We start from the raw sequence: 22,491 nt of genomic DNA, 5'->3' as shown, positions 1-22,491 counted from the left end.
GCATGTTTATGTTAAAATGCGTAACTATATCAATACTGCAGTTAATCTACGTAATTGAGAAATCAGATGTGGGGTAATACAACTTCAACTTTATTGACAGAAGCATGAATACAAAGTTTAATCAACAACCAGCCAGTAGCCTATGTTACACTTTACATTTCAATTCAGAATAAAACATGTAAATGTGACTATAACCAAAAATATACAATGTTATTTTACTTTCATTTTGCAGTCTCAGGAAACTGGCATCTTGATGAAAATAACCTGCCATTTTCTTTCAATTTATTCCCTTAAAACAGGACATAAATACAATGGAGCCCATCAGTTCCTTGTTAAAGTGAAAATGCAAAAGTGCTGCTATTGTACAACTCCAAGGCAACATTTAAGACATAAGATTAGAAGTCACAATGTTATCGAAGATTACCTTATGAACATATATTTCTTGTGGTAACATATGATGTGATGAGAAGGACAAGTGAGAATTGCATCACAACTGTTTGGATTTGTTCTTTGATATCATATCTATAAAACTATAGAGTGCAAACAAGCCAAGCTGACCAATTCTACAAGTTTAAGATCCACAGTGTCTGTATGACTGGTGTTTCTCCACAGCTTTTCTGTGCTAAATATGCACACAGCATTCTCCGTGGTAGAGCTTTTGTAGCTCATATGCTGGAAGTTCTGGGGACATCTTGACTGTCAGCAAGGTTAAGCTTTTGTCTAAAAAATTATAGTTAAAGAACTCATACTCATTCAAAGCATATGAATCACTTGCTTTTATGTAATTAATACAGAACTAAAAAAAAAGTCTGAACAATTTAAAATGAAAAGTTCACCCAAAAAAATGAAAATTTCCCAAAAATTAAATCACCCTCATTCAAGATGAGTTTGTTCTTCATTAGAATGGATTTGGAGAAAATATAACATTACATCACTTGCTCACCATTGGATCCTCTGCAGTGAATGGGTGCCGTCAGAACGAGAGTCCAAACAGCTAATAAAAACATCACAATAATCCACACGACTCCAGTCCATCAGTTAACATCTTGTGAAGCAAAAAGCTTTGTTTATAATAAATAAATTAATCGAGAGGTTTTTAACTTCAACCTGTTGCTTCTGATTAAAATAGTCCTCTATCCATAACACTACATTCTCCAGTGAAAAAAAAACATCTCGTCTGACTTAAGACAGAAATTATGGACTCGTATTTTGGCCAGAAGCAACAGTGCAAAGTTAAAATGCCTCGATGAATTTGTTTCTTACAAACAAACAGGTTTTTGGTTCAAAACATGTTAATTGTTGAACTGGAGTCATGTGGATTACTTATTACACTTTTTCTCTGGAGGAAGTATTATTACGGATTATGGACTTTTGGTCAAAAGTGACGGTACCCATTCACTGCAGAGGATCCATTGGGCAGCAAGTGATGTAATGCTAAATTTCTCCAAATCGGTTCCAATGAAGAAACAAACTACATCTTGGATGGCCTGAAGGGGAGTACATTTTCAATAAAATTATCATTTTTGGGTGAACTATTTCTTTAACTTAACCACTATAACATCATCCAGTTGAAAGACATCAACATAACTGGTGAAACCATGAAAGGATACATTGAGGAGCTTAACTCTTCCAGCTGAAGGGAAAAAGTGACGTTCATTAGATAGTCTGGATAATTACATGAAAGAACTCATTGATTTGTGGATGTATGAATAACTATTTAATATTGCTTATCTTACATTTAATAACAGTTTATCCATGTTAGTGTCATAAGCAGACTTCCTCTGGTCTTCTGGCAGCTCATCCACTTCTCCATACAGGTCAAACTGCAGACGAGCCAGTGTTTCCTGCATTTCTCTCACATGCTCCATCTGATCAATGGAGCACTCATTGCCTGATTCAGAGAAGATTTGAATTTGAATCAAAACTGTAAACACACTTTAATGTAGCATTACTGTGATGTAAGAGCTTACCAAAGGCTTGTAATTTTCCAGAGTGGAAGTCATTAAGAAGGCCAAGCAGCCCCTTCTCCATCTCCTGAACATCAGACACGTCTGTGAGAAACGAGTGCTGGGTGTTGGCAGACTGATTACTCTTACCCGACTGACTCTGAGGCCTCGGTTTGTCTCGTACTCCCCTAAAACCCCAAAACAAAATGAATAAATGAACCAAAATATGAAGATTGAAATATATTTAATAACTTACACAGATTTAATATGATGATGATAGATGACGCTCACCTGCGATACTTTGTCCTCTGACTGGAGTGTGTGACCGTACCACCAACACCGAACGATCTGCTGCTGGATGTTGTTTTTCGTGCTGTGACTGAGGGAGGAGGCTGGTTGGAAGACGGTTTGGGGCTTTTACGTTTCTTACTTTTTTCTTCCATTGTGTCATCCAAATTATCTACAGAATAAAACAGTACTTATCAAGTCAAGTCTGCTTTATTGCCAATTCTTCCACATGTACAGCACATACATACAGAGAATTGAAATTGCGTTACTCTCAGACCCTTGGTGCATACAGTTAACATTAAACACTGACAGTAGACGTTCAAATACAGATAAATATAGTTTAATCATATGCACATACAACTATACAGATATACAAATGAGGACATTGAAGAAAAATAAAGAAAGCGATAGATAAAGTGGCATAAGGCAGAATAGATAGTGCAAACCAGTTAAATAAAACAAAACTGTGAGCAGAGAAGCTTGAAAAGTTTAAAGTGATTTGAATTTACAATAAAAACATATATTTGACAATTATGCCCTACAAGCTCTAGTTTTGGTAATGTTACATGATTTATTGGCTCCCAACTTTTTAACCCCAAGATCCCCCATCTTCCAAGACAACATTGAAAAGCCCCTCATGCATTACTAGAAACTAAGGGTGTTTGCAGATTACAATAATGAACCACAATTAGTTGTGTGCCTCCAGAAGTTTCAAGAACTGTATGTTCTACAATAAAAATACAAAAAAAAGTAAGATTTTGTAATATAATTATTAAATAATATAAATCTGAAGAAATATACATTTTAACTTCATTTTGTAGCCTCCACGGAAGTTTGCTGAGGCCCCCAAGCGGACCCCTGACTCCGGTCGGAACCACTAATTTAATCCTCGATTACAGTACGTCCAGCGTTTTATTCATGATGAGCAGGCGACAAAATTATTCAAACTGGCAATTAAACTTAATATAAACACTGCCCGGTGATAAGTGTTATCACGTGCATTAACGAGCGTTTCTAGTGCTGTTTTACAGTAACACGCAACATGTAAATAACACGCGTGTCGTGACAAAACATGCCTAGTATGTACTAACTCACGCAGTTATATCATACGTATAATTTACCGCACAAAGGAAGACTCCACTGCTTAGACTGTAATAGTATTCCCTCTGAAAGACATTCTCGATCAGATTAGGCTGCTCTAAAGTTGGTACAGCTGACCAGCACGTTTACAAAAGGCACTTCCGGGATTTATAACACTGGACGCACTGTTGTGTAATTCAACATAAAGCGACTCTCAAAAACAGCTACAACCTACAAAGAATTTTATTTTTACCCACGAACATTTTTATTTAATCCAGATTTAAATTGAAGTCTGACTGGTTAGTTCTTTTGAAATATTATTTAACAAACCAGTTACATTTTAATGTTATATTTTTTCAAAAATCGTCATTACTTATACATTACTAATATACTCATGCATTACATAAATGACGCACCAGAAATAGACACATCTCTTCCTATTTTATTTTACATATACAGGAATAATCGAAAACTTTTCATTGAGTGATCTATTAAAATGATAACTACCTCTAATAAACGCTTTACATTATGCAGCATGTATTCTGGTGTTATACTCGCTTCTCTTTGACGCATGCGCACTAAATCAGTTGTCATGTGACCGCGCATGCGCACCACTGCCATAATCTGTCAAGGAATTTCAGAAAGGGTTTGGATCACCGTGAACAATAAACACTTTCTAAAGACTTAAACAGATCGATTCCAGTCTTATTCGTCTCATTTCCTGGAATAAACCCCAGTAAGTAACTTAACGAGACAATCGTGCACCAGGGTGCGTCCAGTATTTCAAAACAAGAGGATGTTAATGCGTTTCTACTTCCCCAAAGCGGAGCTGAATACGAGACCAACTCACCGACTTCTGTCTGAAATAAACAAACACTTTTTATCAGTAAGTTAGTGATAAAGAACACCGTGAAACATCGTGAGTAAACAGTAAGTAAATAAAACCTGTCCGTCAGTAGTGGTGTTGGGATCTTGGAGACTTGGGGAAATCACGAGGACTTTCCTACTTTCAAAGTAACTTAATTAACCAATTTTCTTTATTTACCTGGCAAAATTGTGCGCTGTCCTTAAACCGTACATCTTGGAATCAGCAGCATTAAACATCATATTTATACTCTGATAAGATCTGTATGGTTATGTATGGTTTCCTGAATGTTGTCAGATCATTATATATAGAGGAGTCATGTTGTAGTTTAATCCTATATGAACATAGTGCAGGTCCAGATAGTGCTGTTTATAGTCTGTCTGATGCAGAATACAGTGAGAATAGTGTGAGAGACATGATGTAATGACCTTACCTTCAGGAACCGGTTTTTGTTGACAAGCTGGAAATGCATATTTCTTAAAAAGGCGTTTCTCATGTTCAATGGAGTCAGTAACGTGTCGTTCAGGGTCATGTTAATCCCTTAAAACACTCTTAAAAAGCCTGGATAAGTACATTTTAATGTATAATTTACCCCCAAATGTTAAATTCTGACATTTGTTCACCCTCATATTGTGCCAAACCTGAGTGACTTTCACAAAAAAAAAGGCAGAATTTGCTTCAGTCATTATCTTTCGTTGCATCTTTTGTCTTTTTGTGCTAGAAATGAAGTCATATGGGTTTGAAACAACATAAGTTAAACATTTTGGATGAAATATTCTTATAAGTTCGTTCTTGTGGATGTGCAGCTACCTTTTTGGAATTTGAAAGCGGAAAAGTCTGCAAAAACGAAGGAAAAGATCTATGAGATCTGTGTGCAGACAGACATGTTACACACTCATAAGCACTTTTTACCACAGTTTTACTACAGTGCATGTGAGATTTATACTGTAAGCTGTCACAGTTATATGCAAGTCGATAATTGACTGGAGTGTCCTCAGTATTTGTTTATTCATTAATGTTTTATGAGTATTTCTGCTCTTCAGGGTTCTTTGCAATGAAATTTACCCCAAAATGCCTTGTATCTTATGTTGAACACGCCATCCACAAAAGCTTGATAGAAACATCACCCTTCTTTTATCTCTCACACACCCATCTCACACCATTGTTAACAGTGTTTTAAACAGCATAGACATACGCATTTTCAGTTTTTGTTTAAGGGTGTATTATCAGCGAGTGCTGAGAAAAAGTGTTGTCTGTACTGTTTATGACCTCTTGGTGTTCTCTGAGGTGTAACGCATTTTATTGAATGAGCTTCTGAACTTTGACCTCTCACCTCTGACTTCCAGACCCCAGAGCGTAGAGCTTAAGGCCACAGGAGGGGCGGCAAACTTGGACACCAGCAAGATGGCAGACATGACAGTGGAGGACATCACATTTAGAGCCAACCAAGTTACAGATGAGGTATGCTTGTCATCTATTACTATAGAGATATAACAAAGTAATTTCTTTTATTTTGATTAGATGTGATTTTGCAAGTTCCTGTATATGTACTCTCTCATTGTTTGTGACGGCAATGTCACTGCAAAGACTTTTTCTCTTTTACTCCATTTTATTCCTCTATTTTTCAACTTTATAATACGTTTCTTGCACTAACAGTTGTAAGATTTTCCTCATGTCTTCTTGTTGACATTTTCTTGCTACAAAAATTGTCAGATAATAATAACATACTCCTTCCTTGCTTTACTTATCACTTTGTTTCTTTCTCTCTTTCTCCTTGCTGCCTCTGAAGGGACTCACTTGAGCCTGTGTGCTGTAATAAAGACTAATAGCATGAAGGGGACACTGTGCTCTTGCACCTCAGCATGGGTGACTGGGGGTAAACTAGAGATCCATGAAACCCCCACCCACTTTTTCATTCTGACATTACATGTTTTTTACTGTGATTGTACCATTAGTGTTTAACCACCCTTAGAATATAATTTCCCAGGTCAAAAGTGGATTAATAGCCATAGTTGGAAAAGTTTATTTTTCACAGCTATTGCCTTTCCATTGTGTTCCTGCGTACATCTTGTGTTCCATGCATGGTTCCATAGCGTTATAGCACTTTTCACATTTCGTACAAATTCCGTATTTACCTGTATAGCTACCCTTTCTAGCTTTATGAGCCAAATACGCACTGAATTGTTCAGTGTGTATTGTTTTATTTGATGTTTGCATGCAGAACTCAAATTAATGTTCAACAGAATAGGTGCTGTCACATTACCGTAGTGATTTGACTACCTTTTGAATATGTGCGTCTTGTTTCTTTCAGTCACTTGAAAGCACTAGGCGGATGCTACAGATGGCAGAGGAGGTAAGATTTCCAATGAAGCCTGGAGGTTTGACAAACATGTTACTATTATTTGATGTACAGATTCAGAATGCCTACAGCCATCTGCATTTTTCTCATTTGAATTTGATATATATATATATCTTGATTTAAGCATTTGTATATTTTCAGAGCCAGGAGACGGGTGTCAAAACAATGACCATGCTGGATGAGCAGGGAGGTAAGTGACTGCACTATTCCATTCCTCCTCATTCCTGAAACCCACTTTGTTACACATATTAAATCGTTGCTATAATCTATAAAAGCTTTGTTTAGGAGATGCTGGCTCTGTCTTCAACCTGGTTCATTCTGTTTTGATTAGAGCAACTGAGGCGAGTCGATCAAGGAATGGACCAGATCAATCAGGACATGAGGCAGGCCGAGAAGAACCTGACTGATCTGTCCAAATGCTGTGGCCTGTGTGTGTGCCCATGTGACAGGTTCGCTATTATAACTCCACTTCTAAGCTCTTAAATTAAAAATATTCTACATTGTTGTATCATATAATTATCAAATTCAATAGTATTTTTGTTGGAGAATTCTCTTAGCATTTTATTGAAATTAAATGAATTGTCATAAGGTCTTTCAGGAGTAAATGAGAGGAGTAAAAGCCTCTTTTCTTTTAGAGTGACTTCTATTGAGCATGATGGGAGATATAAGAAGACTTGGGGCACAGGTAGTGACAACTCTAGCACAGGGAGAAAAGAGGGTGGCGTTGTATCCAGCCAACCCACTGCCGTTCGCAATGGACAGGTTTCGAGTGGGTCAGCGGGCGCATCTGGCCCCTACGTCAAGAGGTGAAGGAAAAATAGCACTAAATAATAGGATTTCATCCAGTGTCAGATTTAAATCTTTTGATGGGAATCAATTGTTTAAAGCAAGTAAATGAAAACTGTATGTTAAGCTTTATGTCCTTGAAAAAGATTATGAAATCTGACATTAAAACCTCACTTTCTTCTCATTTCTGTGGTTTTACTGTACAAACGTTTGTGGAGCTAGACTGTTGCAACATCCTTTGAATAAGCTTCCACTTTGTTGTATGCCAGTCAGTCAATATCAGATGTCAAAACATGAACATTGGTCATTTTGCTTAATCAGATGGTGAATTCCTGTCTATGCAGGCAGTTTTTGACCTAGAATAAGCTACAGTCTTGTTCTCAGTTTGATAGCATTTAGCTGTTAGTGTTATTAGGAGGCATTGTCTTTGCCCTGGGCCTGCCACATTAAATATTTTTGGTGGCTGAAGCATCTGCAATTTGACTCCATGTATGTGGTATTTTTAATTTTTTTTTTAAGATCTTTACAGCTGATTCATGCTTCTGAATATTAGTTTAGATTAGTCACCATAAGCAAAACGTGCTTCTTACAATATTATGTCTCAAGGTATGTATGTTTTATTGCTATTTCTGTTTTCCCAAAAGAGTAACAAATGATGCACGAGAAGATGAGATGGAGGAGAATCTGGAGCATGTGGGGGGCATTATCGGGAATCTCAAGAATTTGGCTTTGGATATGGGCAATGAGATTGACAAACAGAACAAAACCATTGATCGCATCACTGATAAGGTAAATCTACACCGTCAAACAACTAGGCATCTAATAAAGTGAACCTCTAACATTTAAAAAATAAAAATTAAGATATATAAATAAGATATATTTAATATAAAATATATATATTCTTTTTCCTAGGCTGATATGAATAAAGCTCGCATTGATGAAGCCAACCAGCGAGCCAACAAACTTCTGTAGAGAATGAACACTGCCAGCATCACTCTGGAGCCTGATTGTTAGATATCACACACACACACACACTTTCTGCTTCACAGCAATGAATTGCAGCAAGTGAGTAAAGTTCTTCCAAAGCCATGTGCATTTTTTGCCATTCTGTTAATTCTATTGTAAATAGTTAGCCACATGCACACACAGATCTGTTTCAGAGCCTCCTGCACAATCAAGTCTTCACCCTTAATATGTGAGACAAATATGCTGGACGCACCGAGTGCAGTTGTTCTTGCGGCTTTGCTCACTGCTGTCTTCTCAGTCTGTAATGGAAGGAGTCGAATCTCTCGAGATGGTGATGGGTTTTGTCCGTCCCTCTCCCTGCGCTTCAGTCAACATGGCTAAATGTTTCACTAATCTGAATGAGGGGTCAAAGACTTACGACAGAACTTTTAATGTTCTGGTTTGCTGCCCTTATAGCCTTTGATGTATGTTTGAGCTAATGAAGTAATGTTAGGATTTTGTCATTTTTTTCTGTTTAGCTGGATCTGTGACTGATTATACTTATATTTAATTATCTTAAGACATTAATGGGCCTTGTGAATACAGTTAGTCCTGTTCAATGTTTGGGGAGAAATGTATGGTAGCGTCCTTTTTAATGGCATAATTTACCATGCGATATAGGAATAGGACATTTCTATTATCTATTTTACTGCTAATAAAGCCAGTATAATCATTCCTTGGCTTTTTCTCTTTGTGTGTGTGTGTGTGTGTGTGTGTGTGTGTGTGTGTGTAGAAGTGACTTTACCAGTAGAGGGCACTGTCACATTACTTAGTTATTTTATGGTGAAATGAAATATGGTTCATTTTGCAACAAGGTCTAATCTAGCACATTTCTTTAGGCAATGAAACAAAGTCGAATGAAGGACTTGAACCTGATGCAAAATCTGCAAGGGGAAAAGTTTTGAAATTCGGGATTACGTGGGTTTCTATTGGAATGACTGGAATTGACCACTTAATGGTGGGCTCTCACCAGTTATGAAAAATGATGCATCATAACAGAAGTGTTTGGAATGGCAAGATTAAAAGGACAATAATTTTATCTCTACTGTCTGTATTGCTAATATTATTCCTCATTATGTAGCAAGTAGAACAACTAGGCCATATAAGATATATATGTTTATAACAACATTATTTTCAACTTTTACAAAGACATTCTTTTAAAAGAAATCTAATGTCTGTATGGTCTTTCTTAGCCTACAATGGCTGATTGCTGAGGACTGTTTTCTGTTAATTCCAGCTTTCATCTTTTTCATGGATAGTTTTACTTGGACTGATTCTTAGGACAGAGGATTACATAGTAGCCTAGTTATTTGAAACATTTGAGGCCTCAAGAACTAGGACAGTGCCTTTGTTTCAACTCCCTTCGAGACTTTCTATGTCTGCTGTTTAAGAGACTGCTGAGGAAGGTCCACATATGCTGTGGAGCCTGGAGGAACTGGCCTCAAGTTATCAGCCAGCCTTGTTCCCTGAGAGTCTGACAAATGTAATACCACATCGGACGATAAAAACAAAATCTGAGGAAAAATTTCAGCATACAGGATACAGATAAGAGGATTCCCTTCATCTCCCTGGTTTAGTTTCTTCTTGTGATGGGCTGAACTTTGATTTGGCATTGAGATCTTTTATCAGTTACATTTTCCCAGCCCCATTTGTGCCATCTTGCTTCCTGTTAAGAATGGTTGCCCACAAGAATTATCTAATAATTTTAGATATGTAACTCTAATTGTCCTAGCTGGTGATTTTAATATCCATGTTGATAATGAAAAAGATTTGTTGGTATCAGCATTTATAGATATTTTAAACTCCATTGGTGTTAAACAACAGGTGTCAGGACCTACTCATTGTCGAAATCATACTCTATTTAATACTGTCATATGGAATTGATGTCAGTGGCGTTGAAATTTAGCCTTTCACATTTGTTTGTCTCTCTGTGCTCATACTGTATTTTGATGTAGCCAAATTCTCAATAAAACTGTTTTCCTTTATATATTTTACTGTTTATGTTGTCAGTCAACGGGATAAATATGAAATAGTGACTGAAACGCAGCCCTTTAAGAATACATAACTAGCTCTCCCTTCCAAGAAGTTAGTCTGCACAAAAATCCTAATTTATAATCGAGCGAGCCGTCGTCTGATGGAATCAAATATTACTCACAAGATAAGACAATTCCTGTGCTGTGGTTTCGGCTATAAATTAGATGCATGTAAAATTAGAGAAGCAACATAATATCTATTTGAATTGAACGCTCCTCTCAGCCGCACACTGCGGCAGCTACCAGCGATCACAGAGACTCGCTTAGGTTTGTCAAAGAAGTCGCTAGATTTGTCGCTAGTCGCTTTTGGGGAAAAAGGTCGCTAGGGTGGTCTGAAAAGTCGCTAAGTTTGCAACACTGGCTCGAATAGCGTCAGCATCAGCGACTTCTTATAGGACACAATCGCTGTCAATCAAAAGGAGATGCAGTCTTTCGACAGACCCTCCAATCAACACGCAGAAGCCCGGAGTCCAGCACTGCCCACTCCTCCATTCACCCCCAGAGACGCTGAGCGTCCGGGGCGGGACATAATCGCAGCATTTATCCAATGAGCGTCTAGTTTCGAAGCACTGAAAAAAACTGTTCAAAGCAGCCCCATAGAAGTCAATGGACGCTGGGCTTCAACAGGGAAATACACTGATGCTACGGGAATATATGAGAAGGAAATCGTGTCACCTGCTATATGTAGCTGATTCTGAACGAATTCGTCTTCGAGATTAACGTGTTTTAACGCATTTTCAATCAATAAAATGTTAACACAATAGTACATGTTTGACCATTAATTTTTTGACATTATAGGGGAAGCCGAGCTGCCCTTGCAGTCTTAAAGAAATCCCCACTGGTCCTTCATGTCCACTGCGATCTCAAAACTCTGGCCATTTGATAATACCTAGAATATCAAAATCAACTGCGGACGGGAGATCGTTTTCCTATTTAGTGCCCAAACTCTGGAACAATCTACCTAACGCTGTTCGGGAAACAGACACACTCTGTCAGTTTAAATCTAGATTAAAGACCCATCTCTTTAACCTGGTTTACACATAATACACTATGGCATTTCTATAATTCAAATCAATTAAAGGATTGTTAGGCTGCATTAATTAGGTCAACCGGAACCGGGAACACTTTCTAAAACACCCAATGTACTTGTTACATCGTTTGAAGAATGGCATCTACGCTAATATTAGTCTGTTTCTTTCTTATTCCGAGGTAACCGTAGCCACCCAGTTCCTGACTGTATCCTGATCAGATGGTCAGTGCAGTTGACCCGTCAGCGGAGACCAGGACAACTAGATGAGCCCCAGAGATTGATCCCCAGTGAAGACCCTGTCTCCTAGACGGCCATCGGGACAAGACCACAGGAACCAGATGAGTCCTTTGCACAATCTGACTCTGCTTTAGCCTAGATTTAAACAGCTGATTTTGTCTGGCCAGAGGAGAATGACACTATTTCTACAAACTATTTCCCCGTCTAAATACTGTAAAGCTGATATAAAGCCACCCAGCTTTATATCAAACTGATGTAAAGCTGCTTTGACACAATTTGCTTTGTTAAAAGCGCTATACAAATAATATTGACTTGACTTGACTTGAACTCTATGGCTTCAACTATTCGTTCATCAACATACAAGTGATTTAAAAAAACATACAACTTCAGAGTTGTATATTCAAAGCTCTGGTCTGAAGCAAATGTCAGAGGTGTATGTTGAGGTGGGATATGGTTAAGTGGTGGGCAAGTACCTTCAAAAGCCCCTTCCTGACTAAGTCACTATGAGAAGTTATGTAAATATGCTGTTTCTCATTTTGCATACCCATAACTCTCTCTGAGGGATTTTTGTGATGCAAAGAGGAAACGTTAACATGTACAACTGAATCATCACAACACTGAATCATCACAATAGAGTAAGTTCACAGATACACATGCACTTACAGGAGCTCAAATAAATATTAGTTAAATATTATAAAAGTAGCTAAATATTCTAGTTTGTTGATGATCCTCACTTTTACTTTTTCTGAAATTCTGCTGTGCATAATTAGAGAAAAAGTTTGTTTTGAATAAACCATACCATGATATGCATTACATTCTATTATTATAATTTCTGATTGGCAGGCTAAGAATAGTTTTTTCAGTCTTTGTTTATATGCAAATATATAATCTTACATTTGACTTGACTTACATTTTTTCCAGAGTGTATGTAAAATCCCAGCAGAATTCCAGTTCAGCAGAATGGCAGACATGTCAGTGGAGGAGATGGCAACTAAAGCCAACCATGTAACAAATGAGGTGAATTTGTTATTTGATTCCACAAGGATGTACAGTATAAGAAAATGAGATGAATCCTTCTTGGTCTTTTATTAGTTGCTGTTTTCAAGTTCCTGTAAAATTCCCAGCTCATATGAAAGCTTTCATTCTTTTCATTCATTCTTTCATTTCTGTAGTCTGAAAATAAAAATACTTCTTTTGCCCCATCTAGTTATTTTCCAGATCAAATGTGTCCCTGGACCACAAAACCAGTCTTAAGTCGCTGGGGTATATTTGTAGCAATAGCCAAAAATATGTTGTATGGGTCAAAAATATTTATTTTTCTTTTATGCCAAAAATCATTAGGATATTAAGTAAAGATCATGTTCCATGAAGATATATTGTAAATTTCGTACTGTAAATATATCAACACTTAATTTTTGATTAGTAATATGCATTGCTAAGAACTTCATTTGGACAACTTTAAAGGCGATTTTCTCAATATTTTGAATTTTTTTGCACCCTCAGATTCCAGATTTTCAAATAGTTGTCTCTCGGCCAAATATTGTCCGATCCTAACTAACCATACATAGATGGAAAGCTTATTTATTTTGAAAAATTTACACTTATGACTGGTTTTGTGGTCCAGGGTCACAAATATGGTTTAGTGAGAAGTGTGGAAATAGTTTTGTTCAACCATAGTTTATCAGAAGTATCAGTGTGCATTCACTCTTCATTCATCTGAAATATTTAACATACTTTTTCTCAGCAAGCACTAGTTAAAATCTAGCAAATACTTTTTTCTTTTAGAATTGCAACAATTCTGATGGCAGAATTGGGATAGATAAGCTCAGAATTTCAAGAAGAAAATTCACAGTTACCTTATTTATTTCCTTTATCACATGGTGTAAACAAGCTTTCATAAATATTTGACGTTAAAGTTTGACTAACTAACTGTCTTTGTATTTGTGTTTCAGTCACTTAAAGCACTAGACGAATGGTACAAATGACATAAGAGGTCTTATTTTAAAACACTTTTTAGGCATAATATTAAGAAATGTGCATTGTGTAGTAAAGAAATACTCCAAACAAAGTTTAATTATAATTTTATATAAGCATTAAGTGATATGTCAAAAAATATGTTCATGGATTTGAAGTATACATAGTATGAAATAACTATTTTAAATAAATTATGGCTTTGGGTTTTCTTCATCATGTTTTTAAGGAGTACTCATGTATCATTGGTTAAACTGGTTAATATCACTATTAATCAGGACTTTATCATCTCTGTATAATATCAGTCTTTAAATGCAAGATATTTAAAATTTACCTTAAGAATACTAACAGTAGTTCTTTAGCACAATCGAATATACTTGAGTATATTTTAGTTGGACGTCAGCACTACTTCCACACAATTAAAGTACATTAAGTACAAAATTAGCTGTTCCAATTGTAACAGACAATTAAGTATACCAGTTTAGTATATACTAAAGTACAATTGCAGGTTATTTTTATGAAGCACATATATATGTAAATGTACTTGTATACTTAGCCCAAAATAAATGTATTTCAAATATATTTGTGTATGTATATATGTGTTTGTATATATACGTGCGTGTGTGTGTGTGTGTGTGTGTAAACTTTTATATGCTTTGAGTTGAACTTGAAGCGTGTGTATTTTTGCAGAGTTATAACATTGGGGTGAAAACAATGACTCTGCTAGATTAGCAAGGAGGTGAGTCCTTGATCTCAATACTCCTGATTTCTGATGTCTACCTCAATATCCCACATTTTCGAGGCCTGTTCACACACTATAGATCTATATGGATGTTGTTTAGGGTACACAGGAGAGTCATGAAATCTCTCTTAGCTGCAGTCACATTTGCCATTGCTTGGCTATTCTTACAACTGGCCAGCACCAGTTTTTCAAATGACTTCATGACCACAGACGTTAGAGTCACAGGTCTGTAGACATTTAGTCCAGTAATTTTGGATTTCTGTGGGATGGGGATGATGATGGAGTGTTTGAAGCATGAAGGACTTCACACAGTTCCAGTGATCTGTTGAAGATCTGAGTGAAGATGGGGGCCAGCTGGTCAGCACAGGTTTTCAGACAGGCTGGTGTGACACCATCTGGGCCTGCTTCCTGGAAGACCTGGCATCGTCTTTGCTGATCTGAATTGCAGGTGTGGGGGAGAGGGGGGTGGCTGGAGGTGTTATGGTTGTGTGGAGAGGTGTTCAGGGCGGGTGTGGGGTGTTTTTTTCAAACCTGCAGTAGAACTCATTCAGATCGTCTGCCAGTTGTTGATTCTCCACAGTGCTGGGGGATGGTGTCTTGTAGTTGGTGATCTCTTTTTGACCTTTCCACACTGATGCTGAGTCGCTGGAAGTGAAGTGAATCCTTAGCTTTTCAGAACAATTCCTCTTTGCCACTCTGATCTCCTTTTCCAGTGTGTATTTGGCTTGTTTATACAAGACTTTGTCCCCCTTCCTGTAGGCATATTATTTGGCCTGACGGAGCTGTCTGAGTTTTGCAGCTAACCACGATTTGTCTTTGTTGTAGGTTAAATGAGTCCTGGTAGGAATGCACATATCCTCACAGAAACTGATATAAGATGTTACAGTCTCTGTGAGCTCATCCAGATGGGTGGCAGCAGCTTCAAAAACAGTCCAATCAGTAAGGTCGAGACTGGCTTGTAAAACCCGCTCTGTCTTGTTGGTCCATCTCTTTACAGTCTTTACTACAGGTTTAGCAGATTTAAGTTTTTGCCTGTAGGTTGGTGTAAGATGAACCAGGCAGTGATCAGAGAGCCCCAAAGCTGCCCTTGGAACAGAGTGATATGCATTCTTTATTGTGGTGTAACAGTGATCCAATATATTACTGTCTCTGGTGGGACATGTAACATGCTGTCTATATTTAATAGGTTACAGATTACAAGTTACCCTATTTAAAATGTAATAAGTGGTGTAACTTTCAATTACTTTATTAATGTAACTAATTACATTTGATTGCTTTTCTAAATTGTGTTTTCAACTGTTTATCATTTTCAAAAATGTAAACCAAGCAGGGTTAACCTTACAGTACACTTTCAAAATCCTTCATCACTTGAATTAAAATTATAATATTTTAATTTTAAAGCACATCCGCCACAAAATCAGACTTGCTCTGAGATCATTCTGAGGTTAAATACAGATTTTAAATCATAACAAGATATACAGTAGTCAACATTTGAAGTGGATCAAAACCATTTAATCAAAGTTGTCCTAAAACCAAAACAATACCCGCTCTTGTCTTAGGACAACTTTGATGAACTTTTTTGATCCACTTCAAATGTTGACTACTGTAGTTTCATAGCTATGATGCTGTTTTTGAAACCAAATCTTTGCATAGACAGGAAACACTGGAATCTAAAAATGCCTTGGAAAAAACAGTTAAGGGCCTTTCACACTGACTCTGAAATTTTCGTATGCTTTTTTTTTTTCGTATGTATTTTTTTCGTATTCGTCATCTTTTCCTATCAAAATGCTGGCTACGGATGCGAAAACGCAGAAAATCTAATCTGATCCAAATTTTTTATGACGGACAAAATTTTTGGAGGCAGTGTGTAAACATGATTGACACAACATGAGGTCGTATTTATTTTTTAACGTGAAATTTTCGAACGAGAATTTCGGACTCAGTATGCAATGACCTTTAATGTTAAACAAAAAGTAAAGCATATACATAAACCCAAATAGGAAATAAAACAGTTATCGAATAAGCATGTGTCCTATTCTGTGTACTAAACTCCCGAAACATTGGTGTCTCATAGTTTACAGCAGTCAATGTAATTTGGAAAAGAAATCAATCAAATCTATAAGTGTGTAAACATATTCAGATTTAACCCCCTTTGTAATCATTAACATTTTCATAAGTAACTAATTTAATCATTTTTCAGTAACTTTAACTGATTACAATTATATTTATTTTGTAATTACATCCCAACACTAATAATACACTATACTATACCCTTTTTTGCCTGTGATATTTAGTAGAAATTTTGCTAATGTGACTGCCACACACTTTTTCTTATTATTATTCTCTTTTTCTTTATGTTAGAAAAACTAAACAATGTGGAACGGGAAATGGACCCGATCAAGCAGGACATGAAACAAGCTCGAAAAAACCTGAATGAATTGTCCAAATGCTGTGGCCTGTGTTTGTGCCCATGTAACAGGATGGCTAGAGCATTGCCAGTATCTTATGTATAACAATGAGTTATATATTTGAAGTTCACCTAGATTAGCCTTAAAACAACACTAACCAGCATAAACCAACTTTGCCATGCTGGTCTAATCTGACCATTTCAGCAAGGAAAATAAACTAAATTGTCACGTTTAGTTTAAGGTTTTCACCTCAGTGCTTATATTATATTATATTCGTCAGTGTATATCTTTGGATTTGAATGGATTGTTTTATAGACTCAAGTCCACCGAGAGTGACTGGAGAAAAAAGCAGGTTAGGGAACCAAAGGAAAGCAAGCAGAAGGTGGTATCCAGCCAACCGACTGCCGTTCGTAATGGGCAGGCTGTTGTTGCTGGGTCAGCGGCCCCCACTGGCCCCTACATCAAGAGGTGAAGGAAAAACAGCACTGAGAGTGACATAATCCAGTTCTCATAGTGATCCAATGTGACTGTCATTTCATATGATGAAGTTAGCTGGAGATTTGCGGTTTTGTGGCATAAGATATTCATACCTAATAGATGTTAATTTTAAGGCCTTAAAGGTCTTGAAATTCAAGTGATGCTTGTTTTGTTTCTGTAAGAATAACAAATGATGATCGAGAAGATGAGATGGAAGAGAATCTAAGTCAGGTGGTCAACCACGTTGAGATTTAAAAAAACATGGCACTGGACTTGAGCATCAAGATTGAAGATCAAATCCAAATAACTGATCATGTCAATAATGAGGTACGGTTACAATTAAGTTTCTTCACTGAGGTAAAGTGTATTTGTGACTACAGATTTAGATCTACAGTAGCTAGCAGAACACACCTTAGTGACAACTTCTATTTTTCACACTGACATTTTGTAAGTTTCTGTTTATTAAGTAAACAAATATAAATGTAAATAGTTTTTTTTTTTTTTTGCCAGATTACAATTACAAGTGAAGTTGCTGCTCATGGAAAAACAAGCCAGGAAACACCAATAAGAGAAATACAGAAAGGACCACCAAAAGTTAAATTAAGCATGAAATGAAAATTTGCACTATGTATTTTCTATAGACGTTAGTGTGAACAATTCATTTGAGAATGCAGGCCCACATCCATAGTTCTCATCCTAAAAAAAATTTGATTTATTTATTTTTTTTGCTTTTTCTATAATCCATTTCACTCAGATGTACATCAACATATGGAAGAAAAGATCTGCTACTAACATTTCATCGTGACTTTAACACTTTGGGTGCCATAAGTGCCTTTTTATTGTTGTCATTATTATCTTGATGTTTGTAAATTGCAGGGCAGTGCTGTAGCCTTCAGTAATTTGCTTAATGAGACTTTAGAATGATTGAGCCTTTGGAAAGCTTTTGACTGAAGTGCATGTCTAATATTCTCTGGACAAAATGAGAAGTGTCCATATGACCGGTCAGATTAGGATGTAAACTATAAATAAGCTAATGCTTCAAAAAAATGTCAGTGAATGAATCACTTTCATTCTAATAAACCAAACTGTCAAAATGATCATGTCAATAAATCATAATTTCCTCATGTTGTACTTTTAATTTTAAGGGCCCTGGCCTTTGTGTTCGAATGACCAGCAGAGGTTGCTGTTAGACTGTTCTGAAATCCAACTACAGTAAGTGCTTCCTAAGATGGAAGCCTGAAGAAGAATGCCGCTTACTCTCTGCTTATGTTAGAGAATTTTCTCAAAACTGATCATAAAATATGAAAGCAAAATAAAACATTTCCGATTAATTATCCTTGTTTTTCTAGCTATCGCTGTCACCATTTGAGTTCTCAAAGGGGACACTTCAGTAAAGGAAAGCCATTTCTTTGCCACTGCCAGTTGAATTGCTGATACGTTTACTATATGAATATTTGCATTTTTACAGTAGCAGAACCCATTTTTACAATCTAGCCAAGGGTTCTGTAAACTCACATGCCAGCTTCGCTTGCAGGCTTGTTTGTGTACTTTCTTCTAATTTATGTAATGACCACTGTTTAGTATTATATAATAGTATCCCTAAAATGTATTTATACTATTTCCCCTTAAGTTTATACTTGATAGTACATACTGACTAACCATGAGTTATAACACCTGTTCTCATCGCCTGTGTTTTTCTCATCACATGAGAGATTTTTCTAGTTAGCTATGTTAGTAGTGGTCTTCTTTGGCCTACCACATTATTTTATGTGGCTATGAGCAGCAGAGTTTGCTTCTGTCTTAGTTCTATATCAAGCAGCCCAACATTTTAGACTCCTCTTTTTTTTCAGAGATACCTATGACGGGTAGACCTTTCGGAAGTAGCTCTAAACTGTATTACATGTAGTGATATTCAGACCAACATCACAACTGTGATATTTTACACAACAGTCCAATGAACAACATGTTAATATTGAGGAACTTACATCTTAAACACAACATTGCCATTTACAGACTATTTTTGTTGTCAAAAACAGTTATAAATAAGGCAGCGGCTATTTGCACTAAGTGTAAATAGCGATAGATAGCCTACTATTTATTTACACTGTGCAAATAGCATATATATTTTTTAGCGATAGATACTATTTACACTAAGTGCAAATAGCAATGGATTCTACTTACACCAAGTGAAAATAGCAGTATTTCTTAACGATATGCTATTTCCACTAAGTGCACATAGCTATAGATTCTATTTACACTATGTTAAAATAGCAGGATTTTCTGCTATTTATATTACTTATTGCAAATAGTGGCAATTATCTGTACCTCAGTATTGTAGTAAACAGTACGCAATAATAAGGTATTGAGTGTAAATGGAAGCCACGTTATTGGGACAATAAAGCCCTCCCAACACCTACCCTAACCCTACCGGATACTTTATTTTCCCCTTTTTGATTATTTTCTTCTTTTTAAAAAAAAATAAATGTCTGTCCAATGCGATATGAGATTTGAAAAGGGAGAAAAAAAGTTAGACAAAAGGCAGGTTTGAACTCGGGTCGATCGCATCAAAAAGTATGTGCCTTACCACTTATGCCACTGACATAGTGTCTTTTTTAAGAGTTGACTAACCTAATCACACGTTAGTGGGCAGAGTTAGTGTAAATAGTCTTTGCCAACAAGGTTGGCTATTTGCACTTAAATAGAACGTAAATAGACACTCCATTATAAAAAACCGCTATGAATCGTCAGCTCTAATGGTGTAGATGGTAAAATGCATGCCGTGGTCTTTTTGACGCATCGACCCAGGTTAGAACCCGCCTTTTGCCGAACTTATGTTTCTCCCTTTTCAAATCTCTTATCACATCGTAAAGGCATTTATTTTCAATAAAAATTCAGGAAATAACCAAAAAATTTAAAATGATACCCTGCGTTCCATTCGGAAGGGCTCCTATGCGCTAATCCCTTCAAAGAGTTTACCCTCCGGAGTGAGAGCTTCGAAGGGTTGAAGGGTGTAGGGGACCAAACAACTGTTTCTTGAAGTGTCCTCTGCGTCATTATCCCATGCCCACACGGAGGCGCCGACATCATGGAAAGAATAAGCGCAAAGGATCATGGGGGGCCGAAGTGTCCATCAGTTGTACCCTTCGAAATCCTTCAGTCCGAAGGGCCCTTTGAAGTGGTTAATTTTGAGCATTTTGGTTTGGAACGACACTTAAATATGGCGGCCATGATTGTTTTCACTCCGAAGTGCCCTTCAGAGGGCGATATATCCCGTTTGGGTTAGGGTAGGTGTAGGGAGGGCTTTATTGTACCAAAAAGGTGGCATCCATTTAATTTGAATTAAAATTATAATTTACACTCAATATGTTATTATTGCATACTGTTTTATAGTGTAATACAATACAAGTGCAGATAATTGCCCCTATTTGCAACAAGTAGTATAAATAGAAAATCCTGCTAATTTAACATAGAGAAAATAGAATCTGTAGCTATTTGCACTTAGTGTAAATAGCATATCGCTAAAAATACTGCTATTTTCTCTTAGTGTAAATAGCATCTAATTGCTATTTACACTTTGTGTATTTCCTTCACATAGACTGTGCATAGTGGTCTTAAAGATGTTGCTCGTAAGCATCCTTTACAAACCTAAGATAAAAATGAGGACATCTGCTTTTTTCCACAAGACTGCAAGTTTACCATTTGGGACAGGGCAGATAGGGAAATCATATAACTGAATGAATCAGTGATGTTTTGAACAAATTGACTTAATGAATGATTCAATGCCTCACTCATTAAAACAATAATTTCTCGCCATCTATTAGCGTAACTTGCAGAAAGAGTCACTAAATAATTCTTCACTACCAATGCACAGGCTGACAGTCTGTCTGAAACACACAAACACAAACCCTGTGGACTCATATCAGAATGCCACTCAAGTAAACAAACTAACTGTTTTATAAAATAGCACATAGGATATAATTCTGGATTTCTAATGTTAGCATGTATTCCTACTGTACTGGGTAAAGTAAGTTTCTGGACTTCTGAATTGAGAAATTCCAGTCTCTGTGTGAAAACACAGCTATGTTCTTCCTGTCTGAATTCAGAGCCACAGTGATTTGGGAAGTTGCATGCAATGTTTCTGCTGAATTGGCAGCAGCTGTAAGAGCCGAGTGAAAAGAGTGACTGAGTCTCCTGGATGTGAGGAGTGAGTCAGACCCACCACCCACTTCCAAGATTCCACGGTAGTCATCACTTGAGCTGAACCCAGAACAGTGCCGCCATTTCAACTCCCTCCCACCCCAAGAATCCACTTTTTTCTTGTTTGCATGACCCATTAAGAGTTTTAAAACAACACATCTACTCTAAAGCCAAGTTATCAAGTGACAATCACTCCACAATGATATAAAGATGCTTCACTATGGTAAACGATAGAGAAGATCTCATCCACAAACCTGACACTTGAGGCGTTTGGGTCAAGACGACGATTGTGACATTTCTTCTTTGAGATCACTCACTTGTGGAAGTCACACCTCACTGACAGGAAGCATCTGCTGGCAAGCTCACAGGTTTGCAGTTCCATGGTGAAGTACTTACAAACATGCGTAGCCCAATAAACAAATTGATTTGTCATGCAAAACATTAGACTTCTTTAAAAATATTTTTATTTTCAAAGCACACGATCTGAACTTATATTGTCTTATAGCATACTAGTTATAAATTAGTTATAACTATAAAAAGTTATAATTAAAATATAGTATTATCTTGGTGCATTAACATACATGTTCTGGTTTTGAAAGCTCTTGAAATTAGTCAACTTGCCCGTCAATGCAAACAGAAGCCTTTAAAAGTGCATTACACTTGGCAGCATCACAAATATGTTCCTCCTTCTGAAGGCTCTCGAATCGCATGTTAATCTTCTCCATCAATGTGCGCTCTTTGCAAATATTATGGATCCAATGATTAGGAGCATCAAAAAGGGTGGGGTGGATGGCATGCCATTCGCTCCCAACGGTAAAACTAACCATATGTTGGACTGCAGACCTTATGGAACTTCTTTTGGGGTTCCTGAGCATCTGGAGTAGTTTAACTTCAGACACGTTCAGACTCTATGGGGGAGGAGGGGGGAAGTTCACTATTCACAGCTCTGTTTCTGGGGTAAACACATCTGCAGACATTGTTTATGCTGCATTCACTATGAATGCGAGACAGAGACAAGGAGAAGAAGAGTGTAGTCTGTTGGTGTGTAAGGTTTATTTAGCTCAACC

The 22,491-nt window shown here is 36.9% G+C and overlaps 3 protein-coding genes across 16 annotated transcripts; 2 read left to right on the top strand and 1 right to left on the bottom strand.

Annotated features, from left to right (window-relative positions):
• Window positions 1-70: 70 nt before the first annotated feature.
• LOC306886587 (coiled-coil domain-containing protein 28A-like) lies at window positions 71-4,630 on the bottom strand. 11 transcript variants are annotated; one of them, XM_079443826.1, is made up of 6 exons: window positions 4,613-4,630; window positions 2,238-2,406; window positions 1,971-2,134; window positions 1,737-1,891; window positions 1,611-1,633; window positions 71-720 (listed from the first exon to the last, which is right to left on the bottom strand). In XM_079443826.1, exons 2-6 carry the CDS (start codon window positions 2,387-2,389, stop codon window positions 666-668), a joined length of 549 nt encoding a protein of 182 aa, XP_079299952.1. In that variant the 5' UTR covers window positions 2,390-2,406; window positions 4,613-4,630; the 3' UTR covers window positions 71-665. The 11 variants fall into 11 exon arrangements, with proteins under 11 accessions (XP_079299952.1, XP_079299951.1, XP_079299949.1 ...); XM_079443825.1 differs by lacking the exon at window positions 4,613-4,630 and adding an exon at window positions 4,360-4,601; XM_079443823.1 differs by lacking the exon at window positions 4,613-4,630 and adding an exon at window positions 3,822-3,894.
• On the top strand, window positions 3,891-10,310 carry LOC306886586 (synaptosomal-associated protein 23-like). 4 transcript variants are annotated; one of them, XM_079443815.1, is made up of 9 exons: window positions 3,891-4,050; window positions 4,139-4,244; window positions 5,526-5,640; window positions 6,491-6,532; window positions 6,680-6,728; window positions 6,870-6,987; window positions 7,174-7,344; window positions 7,969-8,113; window positions 8,237-9,005. In XM_079443815.1, exons 3-9 carry the CDS (start codon window positions 5,584-5,586, stop codon window positions 8,294-8,296), a joined length of 642 nt encoding a protein of 213 aa, XP_079299941.1. In that variant the 5' UTR covers window positions 3,891-4,050; window positions 4,139-4,244; window positions 5,526-5,583; the 3' UTR covers window positions 8,297-9,005. The 4 variants fall into 4 exon arrangements, with proteins under 4 accessions (XP_079299941.1, XP_079299942.1, XP_079299940.1 ...); XM_079443816.1 differs by having other exon boundaries at window positions 3,921-4,050; window positions 4,139-4,200; XM_079443814.1 differs by having other exon boundaries at window positions 3,925-4,200.
• Window positions 10,311-16,729: 6,419 nt separating this feature from the next.
• LOC306886717 (synaptosomal-associated protein 23-like) lies at window positions 16,730-17,482 on the top strand (the record flags this gene model as incomplete). Its single annotated transcript, XM_079444046.1, has 3 exons — window positions 16,730-16,840; window positions 17,031-17,218; window positions 17,410-17,482. The coding sequence occupies 3 exons, from the start codon at window positions 16,730-16,732 to the stop codon at window positions 17,480-17,482; spliced, it is 372 nt and encodes a 123-aa protein (XP_079300172.1).
• Between the last annotated feature and the right edge of the window lie 5,009 nt (window positions 17,483-22,491).

Source organism: Barbus barbus (assembly GCF_936440315.1).
Source record: "Barbus barbus genome assembly, chromosome: 20".
NCBI classification, from domain to species: Eukaryota; Metazoa; Chordata; class Actinopteri; order Cypriniformes; family Cyprinidae; genus Barbus; species Barbus barbus.
Note: the sequence above shows the minus strand (reverse complement) of the source record. Positions and strands in the feature narration are given on the sequence as shown.

Coding starts and splice junctions, on each gene's coding strand:
- LOC306886587 (XM_079443817.1), bottom strand. Junction 1,892..1,970: donor TGGAAAATTACAAGCCTTTG/GTAAGCTCTTAC, acceptor TCTCTGAATCAG/GCAATGAGTGCTCCATTGAT. Junction 1,634..1,736: donor TGGATAAACTGTTATTAAAT/GTAAGATAAGCA, acceptor TTTTCCCTTCAG/CTGGAAGAGTTAAGCTCCTC.
- LOC306886586 (XM_079443813.1), top strand. CDS start 5,584: ATGGCAGACATGACAGTGGAGGACATCACATTTAGAGCCAACCAAGTT. Junction 6,729..6,869: donor CATGCTGGATGAGCAGGGAG/GTAAGTGACTGC, acceptor TGTTTTGATTAG/AGCAACTGAGGCGAGTCGAT. Junction 8,114..8,236: donor TTGATCGCATCACTGATAAG/GTAAATCTACAC, acceptor TCTTTTTCCTAG/GCTGATATGAATAAAGCTCG.